This window comes from Hyposmocoma kahamanoa, unplaced genomic scaffold (assembly GCF_003589595.1).
Source record: "Hyposmocoma kahamanoa isolate Upper Pololo Valley unplaced genomic scaffold, ASM358959v1 65, whole genome shotgun sequence".
NCBI classification, from domain to species: Eukaryota; Metazoa; Arthropoda; class Insecta; order Lepidoptera; family Cosmopterigidae; genus Hyposmocoma; species Hyposmocoma kahamanoa.
In genome coordinates this window covers 13,557,429-13,574,237 of record NW_020653853.1, presented here as the reverse complement: position 1 = coordinate 13,574,237, position 16,809 = coordinate 13,557,429, and the positions used below count along the sequence as shown (strand labels likewise).

Here is a 16,809-nt window from a genome sequence, read left to right as displayed (position 1 = left end):
AAATAATTTAACACTGAATATTTTTTTAATTTGGACAAAGACGAGTAAGTCACAGTTTAGATGTCATGTAATACTGCAGTCTAAAAAATAGTGAGAACCAAGTAGGATCCATCTTTTGATTGGACAAAAGCAAAAACCACATTAACTACTAAGTGAACAGCGTTGGTTGCAAACTCGGACAGTTTTGTATTGAATTGCTAACCATAAACTTGAGTTAGATAAGTATGTATAATTTGTCTTCTGTCCTAAAATTACTTTATATATTTGAACTAATTTACTGTAAAATCTTTACAATTTGCTAACTGTAAAATAAGCTACTCTTTAAAATCAGCTGCATACAAAATGTACTTGTAGAAAGATCATAGTTTTACAATTTACAAATTGAAAAGAAATATAAAAATTAAAGTAAAATGTATAGAGGTAGGAACACAACAATATTATGCAAAGGTAACGTGAATCACAAAAGTGGCAAGATTTTTATCTGCGTAAATTCTACAATAAATACCTAAAGTTCATATCAAGAGAAGTACGAGTATAACCACACTGACGAATTTTAACGTGTTTGATTGTGGATTTTTAGATGCAAAATCATCTTTTGGACACAACAAAATATTATGTACATATTAAAACTAGTCTTTATGGTTATTTTCGGTGTGTGATAGTTAAAAAATACTTTAAAATTAAATAATTGAATGGAAAACAAACAACACGTTAAAATGTTAATACTGCCCAGCATGCAAAACAAAACATAATATAATTAAACAACACTAAAGGCAAAATAAATTCTTATAAACAACATCATACAATATTATTTTGGTATACCAGTTTAGTATACCACTAAATTCCCGACTGTAAAATTAAGTCAAAATTGCACAATTTAGAAGGAAATTAAAAATTCTTTGGTGCTTAATAACTAAGGAGAATCACAAAAAATACAAGGCAAATAAATTCGATTGTAAAACTTAATCTATAAAAACCTAAGAGAACAATCACCGCAAATAAAGTTATTATGTGATATTATGCTACGCACCTGGATTTGTACCAGTTTAAAGTAAAATAATGTGCACAGTGTAGCTTAGTCTTAGTTTACCTAATCGTCTTTGACGACATGCAATAATTAATCTATTTAAACCTAAATAGCAACATTTATGGACATTATCACACGTTCACAGCAGTCTTTCCTATGTAGGCCTGGCTTTCCGAATGTTTTTCTTTTCAGCCTCTGTGAATCCTAGTATATTTTCAATTGCGCTTAAGTGGCCTTGATGGTTTTCAGGGTCTGTGAGGAAGTAGTAGATAGCCGATTTTAGGAACTGCAGAGTAACTTCGGGGTCGATATGAGTCTTGTTGCCTTTTTGGGCTTCGATGATGCGACGGTACATGGCCTGTAAAAGATGTAATAAATTAACGAAAGTTTTTCGTTTCACAGGTCCAATAATTTAAACCTTCGTGTTTGTCGGCATACATTGCTCTTCATGAAGCTAAAGCTTGTGTATAAATAAAAAATGCTTTCGACAATGTATAGCGATCAACTCGCGGTCCCATCGTGTCTCAATTTGTGCATGCAAATTACTATTTACTAACACAAAAATAGAAGTAAACTATTTCTTTAATTTTTACAACATGCTTTATTATTAAATCATCAGACCACAATACAAATTAAGTAATACCTGTAAAATTAAACGAGTACATAGGTAATTGTGTAATAGATATACTACTATTCCGTTAAACTTTCGTACCAAAATAAAAAAATACTCATAAAATTGAATCTAAATGTACAATGTAAAATTGTATAAAATAGTAAACGAACAAAATATAATAAACATTACCAACCACTGTTATACCAAAATACCAAAAGAGGCTGTTTCAAATAAATAGCATGCAAAGCGTTGAATTCGGTTATCCATAAAGTAAGAATATGCTTTGTTAGTTTCTACTTAAGTTCTACTTGAATAAGGATTAGGTGATGCCGAAATAAAAGATAAAGCACGAATTGTTTAAAAACCAGTATATAATTGTTTTAATTAATTGCGCAATTTTATATTGTTATAAAATATGGAAATTTCAGTAAGATTAAAATAAAAGTACTCCCTAAAAGAGAATAACGTTTATGACTGAGTGTCAGACGTGGCAAATAAAAATTAAAACAAAGGTGCCATATGTCCGTTTGCCACTAACAAAGCTTCAGGCGCGTAACATGACCTTCACTTTGTTTATAATAGATAGGAAACGAAATATTTATACAAGTGCTTACAGTACATAATAAATAAATTTATCTCAAATGGCGTAGGTAACTATAATAGTAGGTTTTAGCACATTACTTGACTGCTGCCAAATTCTGGTTTAACCCACCCATATCCAAGTTTTTTTAGCATTGTCACTATTAAACAGAAATTGTATCTTTTGTTATCACGGTTTGATCTGAACCAGTGCGCTGAACGAAGCAGGGTGTGAAAACAAATAATAATAAAAAGTGTTTTAAAAGTGGCACTGAATTTCGTCCTTGTAAATCCAACCTTTCGAGCTCCTAGGACCCATAAAGAAACAGCCTCCTTTGCGCTTAGAAGTACTTGTGATTTTGCTGTTCGGTCCGTTGTGAATGCCGTGTCCTGTAATGCACTAGAAGTTAAAGCGGGCCCAGTTAATTGCCACTACATGCACACACCACTCAGTACAGTGTGCTCAAGGTTAATTCAATCATCATACTTCTTCAATAGGCTATATATATATATATATGGGTCTAACGTGAGTTAGCATCAGTGACTTGAAATGTTAGCTTATTAAGTTGGTATAAAGAAATGGTATATGATTTTGACAAATGTCTTATCACTACAAAAATATTCTTGGAGTGGAAACCACATGCTAGTGTATTTTTTTTCTAAAGCACACGCTATGAGTTTTTACTTGACAATTCGTCAAGTTTCATATTAGAGTTAAAAGTTGACATACAGTAATAAAATCCTGTTGCTGCTGCCGCTGCTGTTTTATGCCTTGTGTACTTTTTTGTTACGGTCATTAAAGTACTTTAAAAGGCTTTAGATTTAAGCACTATTTTTGTATTGTTAGAAAAGGGTAGTCCTTTAATTGGTAAAAGCAATGAGTTAGTACTACATAGTTTAGTGGGAAAAACTTACTCGGACATTCTCAAGTTCGGTCTGAGTTATCTGCAGTTGCTGCAGTAATTCCTCAACAGACACCCGGTTCACTTGATCTTGACATGGCCCTTGATCTCCATCCTACACAAACAAAGTCAATATGGAAAACACGAAATTACAATTTGTTCAACAATAGAACATAATGGATGTAAAGAAGCCTAAAATCACAGGTTCCCTACAATGTAAATAGCTTTTGTGACACAATCTACATGCTTTAGAGTAGTTAGTTACCTTGTCCAACTCAAACTTGGCAGCTTCAACTCCTTTGTTGTACATTTGCAAATACATAGAGCGATGCTTGCTCTCTCCGTCCTGCAGCTGTCTATTAGCGTCCTCCAGCTGTTTTTCCAATGCATGAATTCTTTCTCTTGCTTGCTCATAGTTCGGCAGCAATTCACAATAACGAGTATTAACATCTGCCAATTTCTGCAATAATGCTTCCACCCTATCATTATGACTTTCCTTGAGCTCCTGAGTCTCCCCAACATGTGCTCTCATAACATCCTCAATTTTCTTCTCATAAAATGCTATTAAACTACGATGGTCATCCTCACCACCTCCTATATCAGTCATACATGAAGCCTCATGAGTCAACATATGTACAGATTCCTTAGAATGTAAAGAAGAGTTAGTGAGATCATCAAAGTGACCAGAATCAGTGAATGAACCTTGCATTTCATTACGGCATCTAGTAGGCGTTTCATCTTTGTATAGTGGACCATCTGTGACATCAAAGTGTATGCAAGGCTCAGATTGCTTTGGACTATCCTGCTCCAGAGAACCATCTTCAGCGTTTTCTCTAATGGTCACTATTTCGCTTGAGTTAGATTTCTCATCTGGGGAGCACACAGACGCCTTATATAATCGTAATTCCACTACTTCTTTGGTTAGTTGAAAAATCTCACTGTCTTTTTTTTCTAAGTCTTTCTTGGCATGATGGAGGAGGTTTTTGAGTCTGCGAATCTGTTTTTGAGCACGCTGTGTTGGTGTGAGATACTCTTCACCTGCCAACCCTGCATGTGATGAGCAATGTAGGACATATCGCATGGACCTGCCACTAAAGGTTGTGCCATTGAATGGTGCATAGCCAGCATCAACTGAGGCAGCAGTTGCAGCGCTGCCATAGCTGTGCAGAGAATCATCATCAGGCAACTCTTCAGGAGATCCGGGTGGGGTGTTTGCGGAGTCGGTCATGCTCAACTTTCTGTCTAAGTAAGACTCCTGAGGTTTTAGATAGGATTTTTTTGTTTTATTTTGAACATTGGAGGTGAATGACTGAAAATTAAAATAAGCATAAACAGTAAAATATCACAAGCACGGCTCTAAAAACACTATTAAAACCTCGTAAATATATACATCAATACGATTGTCTCAACTCCAAAATCTTATATTACAAGAAAGTAGTTCCCAAAAACTAGCTGCTTCGATTTTTCTGGAATTTCATTAGTATGAAAGTGTAGCACACGCACTTTACATTTGTATTCGTTTGGGTCGGCGGAAGTAGCCATGGCAATAGTTTAATTATTCAGAAAAACAAACGAGTTAATGTAAAACTTACATGACTCCGCGGGCGATGGTTGGGCTCACAGCCTCGAGCCCCATCGCACCGGTGTTTTTGGTGATTATTTTCCGTGATTATTGGAATTAATTTCCTGGTGGAAAGCGGCGACCGCTGCACCATTTTCTCACCGCGCAGACGCAGTGAGGAAGTGCGCCGGAAATTCCCGATGCCATTTCCCGCGCAACAGTGCTCATCGTGGAACTCAGGGATTCTTCTACTGCCGTTTCTATTCATTTTTTCCAATGAACCACATCAACGTGTCGTACTGTGAACGGAAAACAAAACATCTGCTTATTTTGCAATTACACGTGCTGATTGTGTGAAAAACAAAGTTACATTCTTGCGTTGCGTTCAGTGCAGATTACGTCAAACATTTCTTATCATAAACGAAGTTGCTATCGTATTATCAATCGCAACAGCAAATGCAAAAACTTAAAAGATATTTAATAAAATACAATATATACTTATTCGATAAGGTGCAAGTACCACTGTATGATTAAACTAATTTATTTTTATTCCATTTTGTTCATTGAAACGGAACGCAATACAATATGAAACATTCAGCGGGAAAAGCAAAAGGAAATTTTCTCTTTACTTCGGCAGAGTTTAAATAAAACAACAAAAGAAATGACATAGGATAAGTGCTTCCAATACATTAGTAATTATTAAGTACTACGTACCTATTACCTACCTATTATTAAACATAGCTATGTTACATACACGTATTAAATATACAAAATAGCTGCATAGGTTCTTGTATCAGCAACACGAATTGTGCTGAAATCGAGAATGATGTCCGCATTTGCACCGACTTCGGTACGCGGACAACACAGCTTGCTTAGACGATTTATTACGACAAAGGTTACATAACACGTATAAGAAATTGCTACTTATTACACAGAATATTGCGAGAACGCAGTGTTTGGAGTCTTGTCTGAATAACCGCAATATTATTGATTTTTTTATTGACGTCATTAATTTTTATTACTTTTGATTGTTACGGAACTGTGTGCGTTCTAGGAACTTCTATGTTATTTTATGATTAAGGTTTTCTTTATAATATGGGGGTTAAAGAATAGACGGAAAGGCATTTTGTGAAAGGAAATGTTTGCATGTGTGCAAGTGGTTACACTCGGTTCAGGTAATAAGGTTGTTGTTACGTGAACTGACGTAAATCTACATCTTAGGCTAAATCTACGGCTTAGGGCACCTAGCTATGATAATGCCAGTCTATTTTGCAGATCAAATTAAAGATGGTAACGTATCTATTACCTATCTTTTTTTATGTATTCTCTAACCATGTGTCAGATCTATAGATCTAATTTCAACATACTTATGTTGAAATTTTGTAGTACTTACAAAGGTATGTAATATAGTGAAGCTATAAAAGCCAATAATTTACTATTTTTCACTTTCTAAGCTATCGCGTTTTAATTTAATCATCTCCATGGCAGGGTATCAACTAGAAGTGCACAAATAAACATAAATTGATGTCCAAATGTAGAGCCGTCCATGAACAGGGATTAAAATGATATGTAACGTTACATCCATAATCACGTCATATAAATTTCATGTTAATGATAATTTTTGCTAAAATGGGACAACATATACCATGAGCCTATAATATATCTGATGTTAATTGAGATATTGAACATCGCATCATAGATTCGGTTTCAGCATGCAAATACCCTATTTGTAACATTACGCTATTAATTATAAAAAATTATGTATACGATATATATACTATCGAGTCTCAAAGTCTACTTAACTTCGATTGTGATTTCAATGTTGTACATAATATTGCAATAAACTACTGTTTTATGCTCTTAACAGTTGAATGCAGTTGACAAAGTCTGAGAAAACTCGTTGACGCAATGCTTGACTGTTTTCGTGGGAAATTATTTCGACAGAGTCGTTCCTATAGTCGATTGTCTGAATGATACTTGTCGAAACCGCTAATCGGGTGTCTCAACAATAGGCAATTTTGTATTGAATTTTTATATGAAGTATTTGGTGAAACAATAAATTTATTTTCTTGGCGTCTAATTCTGCAGCAAGTCACTTACGAAACAGTGCGGTACTAAAGGACAAGAAAAGAAAATATGATTATAACGTTTGAAAATTACATAAAGAAACTAACGTTAATAGTACTCTAAATATCATTGAATGCAAAAATCATGCTGATTTGTTTAAAGTCTAGTCGAGCTAATAAATGCTGGGTAATACGTGGGATATCTACACCTTAACGATAAAAGTACAATCCGTCAAAATTGTTGGTGAAAATTACACCTTCTATCATTTAGGTACATAGCTCTTAAATTAAGAATATAAAAAAGTGTGAAGGTGTATCGTATAGCGTAATTTGTGGATGTGGATAGAGTAATTTATAAGACTTATCATTTGTTATACCCTTACTGGGTGCATGTAACATATTAAATGTAACGTGTCTACCAATGCAAATGAATAAATAAATAAAAAAAATAAAATGAGTCTATGAGCATTTGTCCAACCCACAGAAGCGCCGCCGCCGTCCCTATATTTTGGCTAGTGGAACTCTGTTTAGGTAGTGTGGAGAAAATACAATCGGGTCACTAGATGCATATAGGTACATAAAGATCTAAACACGCGAGGATAGTTAATTCAATGTAGGGCTTATGCCCCACAGAGATACTCTAGATATCGAGTTGAGTGAGACCAGCTAGAAATTTATTGTAAGATTTATATTCTGAACAAAAAGTTACCGCGAGAATCGTCTGCGGTATCATCGTAACAAGGTCGTATTTTCGCAAAATGAAATCTTATTTGCTCTCATTCTGGTTAATTATGTAAGTATAAATGGCTACCTATTATGTAACAAGTACTTTAGGAGGCGTTATGACGCTGCCTTAATTATAATACCGTGGATCGTTCTTAATTCCAAACGTCTAATTATTGTTAATAATTATGGAAATCATACAGTGAGCGTCAATATTTTGTGAGTATTCAAAATGATAAAAGAAAATCTGAATATTGAATAAAATCAAGTTGCTTTCAATGAAAATAAAAGTCAAATTCTTTTCTTTCGAATTTCGGATTCATTGAAAAGTTGTCAACGCATTTTCTGAGATAAGTTTTTGTATTTTAAGACATTTTTGGACACCTAATTGCACAGAGTATTGTAATACTGATTGTACACATTTAAGTACATCGAAAACTTTATCATGTGCGATACATGTGGGATACATCAAGTTTTGTTGTAAATACAGAGCAAAAAAAAGCCTAATTTTACTTTATGTGTATCCACTGTTTGTAGAAATTTACTACCTACTTGTTATAATAAAATAATAACTGTTTTCAACGAAAAACAATGCATAGGTTGGCAATTTCGCTTAGCCTATTTATTTAGCTCAATTATTACCTATATACGTGACGATTTGTCGTCGTGTATCGGTATTTTAATGATGACATGTTATTGTTTCTATATAATATAATCTCTAGAGGTTCGTGTTAAGACAGTATATAATTTTACGCAAGATTTAGGTAATAGCTATACCTACTCCAACATAAAATACTTTTTCGCTGTTTTAAATCCTAAACACGCAACCGCGAAACTAATTTTTAATTAAGTAAATGATAGGCAAACATGGTTTGTACGTTACATGACAATAGATTCAGAAAAACACCTTCCACCGCGCGAGGTGCTACGGACCGGAGAATCGCGAGTTAGTTTGAAAAACTCTACCATTTTGTTTCAATGAAATGTTTTTTTTTTTTTGGAAAAACGTGTAAGAACATATCGTACAATATATGTAGGTAACATAAGACTAAATGGATACAAGGTCCAGCGATAATTTAATTACCTATAATTGTAATAATATTACGAACATACAAACTGCTTATGATGAAACGTAGTGACTGTTCGTTTAGGTTCAAATCCGAAACGTATTCAAGGACAAGTTGAAATCTTTCATTATTCACTTCGACACGGAACTCAATTATTATTTGTAATATTATACTGTATTTATATATATATATTTTGTATTTGAAATGGAAGTTGTTTGTTTATTTTTGAAAATAGAATATCAGTCACCACACGTGTCTTTTGTAATGAAGACTGCGTAAACAAACATAAACGTAAACAATATCGTTATAATACAAGGCTATAAACGTGTACTACGACAGAATTATTTCAAATGGAACTAGAGGTTTATTTTGTTTTAGTATATATGAAAACATACATTGTAAATAGTGTAAGAAAACTGCATACTCACTAATTGCACATTGCACAAAATTCCCAGTCCATAATGCTTGGTTGTGTCACCGTCGACACAAGAAAAACAATCATTATTGTACAGTCGTAGTTCGAAAAATAATTCGTTCGCGCACTTTTCGAAGGGTAAACTAAAAGGGTATCAACTTAACATCGCAAATTACATAGAGTAAACCATCCACGGTAACTTTTACGCTAAGAATGTTGCGGCAAGTCATCGAGCGCGGTGCGTGCTTGGTAATGCTCGTTCACGGGTTGCTGCGCCGCCCACAGCGCCCCCCTACGGTTGACGGGTGTAAACACCGGAAAAGCCTCATTGTCAAAACTTAATGCCTTACAATTTAACCTTTATATAACCCTACAACAGTTAGCATTATAAATAATAGAGTCTATTATGCTGCATTGCAGATACTGCGACTGAACGGATAGGAGGTTCTAAGTACCTACATACGTTTAACTGCGCCATCTGGTGCCCGGGTACGATAATTTCAAGACTTGATAGTAATGTAAGTTTTACATTGCATAACTAGTACTAATAATTTGACTATAATTTATGTTTTGTTAATACTGATCAAGTCAGCTGTTCTGTTCAATCGAGAGAGATGTTGAAAGAATCTGAAGTATTACTTGCTACGATGTGCTTATTGGTGTTCATACATATTGTCCAGCAAATTAAGTTGGTAAGGTTTTTAGCCGACAAAATATCACGATATTGGTTAAAGTAATAGAAACTATGTATGCGGATGGAAGTGGGCTAGAAGCACTTTTTGTATCGTCATTTATAATTACTGGGACATACTCTAATAACGATGAAACACGTTTAGCAGGTAAGTAAAGGCGTACAAAGCGATGTAGCGTGTTGTCCAATTTATTTTCTTTTTCATTAAACATGTCCAATAAGTAGACTAAGCGCTAATTGAGTATTTGTGAGCTGATCATGTGTAACATAATGAAACAAGCCGAGTACTACATTGTCATATTATCAAGTAACTCGATACACAAGTACGTGTACAATCACAAAATGTAATTAAAAGAACGTTTTTTAATAATATGAGTGATTTAAACATAAGAAAATATATCTGGATAAAAATTTAGCAATGTCAATTTTCGTACGAGAAAGCTAAAATACGCTTATAGTGGTAGCAAAATAGAATGGTCTTGTTAAAGTTTCGAGCAAACTATATTTTTACAATTGTATTGTTATTAAAATGTATTGTTGTTTTCACAATTACTAGCAGTAAACCTTATTTTCGTACATTACCTTGAAACGTTCACTGTGAATGCAATAATTGCTCTGCAATATAGTTATATTGCATACTTAGTTAATTGAATACTTATAAAACTATTCAAATCTGATTAACACACTTCCCGTGTTATGTTGCGAATTAAAACTTCAAAAATAATATTCTCCTGGCAAATAATAATTAAATTCAAGTAGTGAACTTGTTCAATTATAATGATTAATACAAAGTTCGAACACTCACAAAAAATCCTTCGACCCGGCCGGATTCGAACCGACGTCTTCTCGCATACCATGCCAGCGCTATACCAGCGGATTTAACATAAATAATGTCAGATAAATCGTGTAGTTGAACGTGACATTATGTTTTTTTTTCATCGAAAGAAAAAGTTAGGTGCACCACAGTCCATGATCAAGTTCAAATTTCAAAAACCTTTTCCACGCTTGCGAGGAAAAAATGCTTTCCTTTTTTTGATTTCTAATGGGAAAGAAAGCCTTTCCGAGTGGGTGAAAAGTAAGTTAACGAAATTTTATATCTAAAACGCAAAAAAAATTATTACCAATTCAATATGACCAATGACAATCATTGTACTACTGTCCTAGCCGCACTTTCTTTACACAAGAATGTTGACGAAATGAGCCGTCCCTAATTTATTAATTGAATCAATATAATAAATACTATGGCAACATTTTTGTGTGCGATACTGTTCAAGTGCTGTCTGTGAGCGAGTTAAAAGCCCCAGACGGTTGAATTTTATTAGAAGATTGTGAAACCAAGTGAATTCAAATTAAATCGAGACGATAATCTGTTAAGGAACTATGAAATGTATAAATTTGCAGTATATGTGTGTATTTACGTATATCTACGGAAAGAGTAAATAATACAATTTGGTAATTAATCAAAAACACTGTTTGTTATTTTTTCAAAGACGCTAAAAAGCACGAAGTAAATGTAGACGTAATTCTTGAAACACACTATTAATCTAAATAAAACATCAAATAAATTTTAAATATGACACATTACTTATACGAATTCCCACAAGCTTAAATAATAAAATAGGAAAGTAATAAATTATCATTATCAAAATCTTATAATCTATTTAAAATTAAAATTAGTCTACATAATAGTAGATTAGGCCCGTTACAGTGGTAGTTGTAAGATTTTATTTTATTTTTGCAAGAAGCAGGCGATTCCTAGAAATCTTATCCTTTTCATAATTCTTACAAAATCTTCTAAAATTATTGTACACGCAATGCAAATGCGTCGCGGCGCGGTTTGAGTGGTCGTCTTTTGCGAATTCGAAATTGGTTTCATTTTTATTTATTATAACTTTCAATTAGGTAAATAATTCATTCAGACTCATAGTTATTCATATCTGTAAATAACAAACAGGTTTCTTTTTGTCAAATAGGAATGATTTTACTTTCAATCAGCTAAAAGATGAGGACTTCCACATAAGTACTCTTCATAATTATGTATCTACATGGACATTTTTAGAAACAGTATATAATTGCACAGATCTTAGCCGGATGCAGTATTCTTGGGTTTGCTAGTAAATGGCTTCATTTTACTTTTTATACTACCCACTATATAAAACATAACCGGTTAAAATAACCGGGCTAGCTATAACGAACTTACATTCCACACATGCTATGCTATGTTTTGTTGGAAGATGTTTCGCTGCAACAGTTCCCAGTATTTAATTAGTTAGAAAGGTCTTCTTATCCTAGTCTTAGCGAAATGAGAATCCAGAAGGCTCGATCCACAAGATTTATCGTAAGAAATGTTAAAAGAGGAAAAGAGCAAACCCAAAAAGGCCTTATATAATTGTATAATATTGATGGTAGTCAATGTGAAGTTTTACAATAAGTAAGTGTGAGTTATGGGCATTTGATTTAATTTTTTTTATGGCATTAAGTGGCAGGACGAAGAAGTCGTGTGACTGGTGGTAAAAGACACTCCTGTCCATAACAGTTGCAGTGCCGCTCAGAGCTTTACATAGGAAAAAATCTGAGGGGCACAACACTACGCCCGTCACTCTGAGCCAAAAGCCTGTAATTTCACCAGCATCCTTACAACATCCTTCAAAACCGAACGCAGTAACGCTCACATCACTGCTTGGCGGCAGAAGTAGGCAGCACTTCCCTGGATGAATTCTTTCACAAGGAGCTGTGCCTCTAAATGGATGAGATTGATAACGGATGGAACAAACGTAAGAGTAGTGAAGGAAAAGGGCATTCGAGAAAGATTCAAAATTTTAAAAATAAGTTGCCAGGAACCAGAAATCACGATGATAAAAAGGTGGGATGACGATGAGGAGGTCAACATCGTCACAGGCGTAAAGACCTGCCACCTGGTTTGATGGATGGAGGCTTATAGGTGACTCGGAATTAGTAGAGGCCAAGCTGCAGAACCTTGAACACCGCCGTAGAGTTGTATCGGTATTCTACAGAATATATCACGGACAGTGTGCGATAGAATTGCATAATTTGATTCCGCCTTCCACTTTCCATCATGGGGGGACTAGACGTGGGCTGGAATGTTGTGGATATTCCCAGGATACGCCCGAAGCGTTTCGCTTCCACATTTATATGGCGAGTGGCTAGGGAGTGGAATTCCCTGCCTGCGTACATGTTCCCCGAACGCTATAACTTGGACCTTTTCAAGGCGAGAGTGAATAGGCATTATTTAGGTGTGCATGCTACATCACAGACCAAATATCGTCGACCTCATCGTCGCTTTCCATCAGGTCAGATGAGATGGAGGTCAAATGCGCAGTTATTTAAAAAAAAATAGTTACAATTTTCTTAGAAACTGTCGGCTCCGTTACCGTTATAAAAGCATTGTTTCATTACTTGTTGACTCTTGTCAGGCGACGCTGAAACCTAGTTTTAGCTTTAAAATTTTAAATTTAGTTTAGATCTAAGTGTAGGCAATGCTCGTTATATTGCTCGCCCATGCATACTTTGGTATTGAACCAGGTAGAATTTTAGATTTGGAACAATGCGTTTCGTTCTATTGCAACACAAAATTTTCATTTTTCAATTTTGTCCATCCAGTACAAATTTGTCATTATGTTGATATTTAAATCGAATATATATGAATTACACGTTGTTTGTATCTCACGCGATAAACTTAACTTGATAATTGCTATCTAATCTTAAAACGAAACGAAGTTTACAATACAGTGTTATCACAATGACTAACAAATGTTTTCATAACGAAAATAAACAACTGGTGATCAGGAATATTTTTGTGATTATAACGAGTTGTAAAACCATTTTGAATATGAAAATTAAAATGGGGCTGTTTTTTTTTTAATTGTGGCACAATAACAGACATCAGACACGAACAATGTAGAAAAAAAAAACGTAGGCATATCTGAACCCAACTTTTAAACGGACGCTAAATTAACTATATACTTGTTGTCAGAACAAAAAGAAACAAAGCAAAGAGACACATTATTCACCTTATAACAATGCAAGAAGTGACCTTTTAAAATCAGGGGTACCGCAGTGAAAGATATCACAATTAGTAATATTTCGTTGTAATACCCATACATCCTATACAAAGAATTATTTTGGGATACATTATTTTTTGTAAGGGGTTAAATAATCGTTGACTACGCACAGATCAAGTCGGACCTTTGAAGCTTGTCTAGTAAGCCAACACAAAACATGTTCAATAATGATCATAACCCCTAAATAAATAAACAGTTAAAAAAACTATACCAACGTGAAATTTTAATTGATTTTTATTTAATTCTGTAACAGCGATGATTATTATTATTTTTAAAGTGTGCATTTGAAGCCCATCTCACCGGATACAAAGTGACGATGAGGTCGACGATGGAGCATGCATACCTAAGGAATGCCTATTCACTCTCGCCTTGAAAAGGACCAAGTTATAGGTACTGTTCACAAAACAATTCTGCAAGTAGGGAATTCCTACCCATAACCGTCCGCTAATTTTTAATTTACTTGCGCCGTACTTTAAATCTACATGTCAGAATTTCAAATATTTAATAGATTCACAAACTCCTCAGCAAAAAGTTGTCCCCGGAACTAATTTAACCGGTGGATACGAAAAGTAATACAACTTAATAACCCGATTCTCGAAGAAAATGCTCCATACAACGTATAGTAAAGTTTAGTTTTAGTAGGTACTTTTTTACAAACTTATGTTGCGATTACGAATGCGGGTTCGGGAATTCACACCTTTTCCGAGCATTGTGAACCTTCTTCATCCAGGTTTCTTCACGATGTTTTCTTTCACTGGAAAATAGAATGGTAAATACCAAATTAAATTTTCTAAAATTAAAATTCGTATCCACGGCATCTGCTTGAAAGGCGGTAAGTCACATTAGCCTACCACAGCTTTTTTATTGCTTACTGTTATGCACATCATTAAGAAAAACGTACCATTTTCATACTTTAAGGACAATGTGAGAAGCGATGACAATTATTTCTTTTTAGAGTGCTTGAAAATATGCAGCGGGCTAAAGAACCGGCCCGACAACCTTGCAGCCGCCGAGGCCGCTACTTTTTGTACACCGGCGCCGATTTAAACGATATTAGCCTTTTTGGTATGCTTATGTAGAGCATTCTACAGTATCTGCTTATATCTATACCAATGGTCTTATATTTTATTAATCTATACTAACTCACGTAAGCATTTATGTACCTACCTATTTATATAAGAATGCTTTCGATTCTAGACATTTAATTCTGGAAAACGTAAAATTTGCATGATTTTAAAATTAATAATAATAGCAATAAATAATGTCGCAGACAACTACATCAATTACCTGATCTCAAAATAGGGAATTTTTGTACTGTGAGTACCAGAGACATAGAATTCACTCCGGCGCATTGTCCGACCACCTATTTTTAAAAAAATCTTTTCGCAATTTTTGTTTTTTTTATTATTATATATCAAGTGACGGGACGTATAATTCGTACACCTGATGGTATGGGTCTGCATGTAATTTCATCTAGTAAAAATCTTCATATCATAGGTAAGCAAATTATACTTGAAATTGTCATATTTATTGAACTCTACTGCTCATTCGTAAGACATATTTTCCTGACAAGAATGAGCAATAAATTCTTGGGGTTGCTCTTTATAAATAAACATTTGTACACATTTAATATTTACAATATTTATTTCACACTTCGTAGATCGAGACAACATGCAAGAGCCAAACGCGTCGTCACTGCCTTGGATTTTTGTCGTCGAGAATCTGATGTCCGGGCCCAATATTGTGGGAGAAACTAAAGCTGCGGGATTCCGCTGGCTCTGACACGTGGAGAGAATGGGAGAAAATCGTCAATCGTTGTCGCGAAGAGGACTTATTTGGGACAACACACCGGTCGAACGTCTTAGGTACCGCTGGAGATATCGACTCCAGAAAGGCTTCAAGTACCTCGGCGCTTGTGGCTGGAAGTAGAATGCTCAGAACTGGGAGGCGTAGAGCTCCTTGCGAAAGAGTTCGTCCAGGGAAGTACTGCCACCTTATCTATTTCTGGCGCCAAGCAGTAATGTTAGCATTACTGCGTTCCGGTTTAGAAAGGTAAGGGTATTGGTGAAATTACTGGCACATGGGACTTGTCATCTTATGACTCAGGGTGACGGACGCAGTGGCAGTGCCCCTCAGTGTCCTGATTTTGATTCAAATCGGAATTGATCCGATCGGGTAGTCTCGAAATCAGATGGGTTTCAGAGCGAGAAGATGAACCTGATTCCTACTATATCTTTCTAATTTGTGAGTAAAATAACTATTGTTCCGATTGGAAATGTCAAAAGTTTCCGATCGGTCAGTTGTGAATCGTAATTATGCGCCTCGACTCGGAAAAGACGCAGTTTTCAATCGGGAGTGACAATCAAAATCAAGCTGCAGATCTTTGTTATTTAAAGCTTTAAGTGGTACTGCAACTGTTATGCACAGGCGTGTAGCTTACCATCAGGCGCACGAACTGTTCGTCCCGTCACTCGATATTATATAAAAAAAGGCGTGGCAGAATCTGGTGTCAGAGGTCAAGACCCACTTTGGGTCACTGCGTCAACGAAATGAGTAAGACGCAGAATTTGTATAATTAAAAACCTTTAGTGTAAGGTTTTTGTTTCACTATAGTTTTATGTTAATTTCTCGTATTAATATTAAGATTATCACTATTTTTCATAAAAATATTTCTATTCTTCTTAATATAATATTAAATTTTCATAACTGTACTGTGACGTTCATGTAAGAAGTAAGTTCATGATGATCAATGACTTTAACCTTGATAATACCATGATAACTATAACCAATTAAGCATTTTAAATTGACTACACAAACATACAAACATAATATTGTTATAGGATAATAAAGTTTTAAAATGTGGTTATTTTTATCGATTCTATTGACAGCTGGTTATATCAATGTTAATGTTCTTGGTCCAATGCCCGTACTCTCTAAAGATTTCACGTGTGGTATGGCCATTTGCATGCAACCGTACGCGAAAGTCATTCATAATTAAGTACATCAGATAAGATAATACATTCTCACCTCATATTATGGGTAGGGGTTCATTTTTTAATCACTCTTTAGATATCATTCGATTA

The 16,809-nt window shown here is 34.8% G+C and overlaps 1 protein-coding gene across 3 annotated transcripts; it reads right to left on the bottom strand.

Annotated features, from left to right (window-relative positions):
• Window positions 1-15: 15 nt before the first annotated feature.
• LOC113231377 lies at window positions 16-9,181 on the bottom strand. Of its 3 annotated transcripts, XM_026465672.1 has the most exons (6): window positions 8,967-9,176; window positions 4,714-4,981; window positions 3,387-4,430; window positions 3,135-3,236; window positions 2,517-2,609; window positions 16-1,385 (listed from the first exon to the last, which is right to left on the bottom strand). In XM_026465672.1, exons 2-6 carry the CDS (start codon window positions 4,948-4,950, stop codon window positions 1,182-1,184), a joined length of 1,680 nt encoding a protein of 559 aa, XP_026321457.1. In that variant the 5' UTR covers window positions 4,951-4,981; window positions 8,967-9,176; the 3' UTR covers window positions 16-1,181. The 3 variants fall into 3 exon arrangements, with proteins under 3 accessions (XP_026321457.1, XP_026321458.1, XP_026321456.1); XM_026465673.1 differs by lacking the exon at window positions 2,517-2,609; XM_026465671.1 differs by lacking the exon at window positions 16-1,385 and having other exon boundaries at window positions 2,122-2,609; window positions 8,967-9,181.
• Window positions 9,182-16,809: the final 7,628 nt, after the last annotated feature.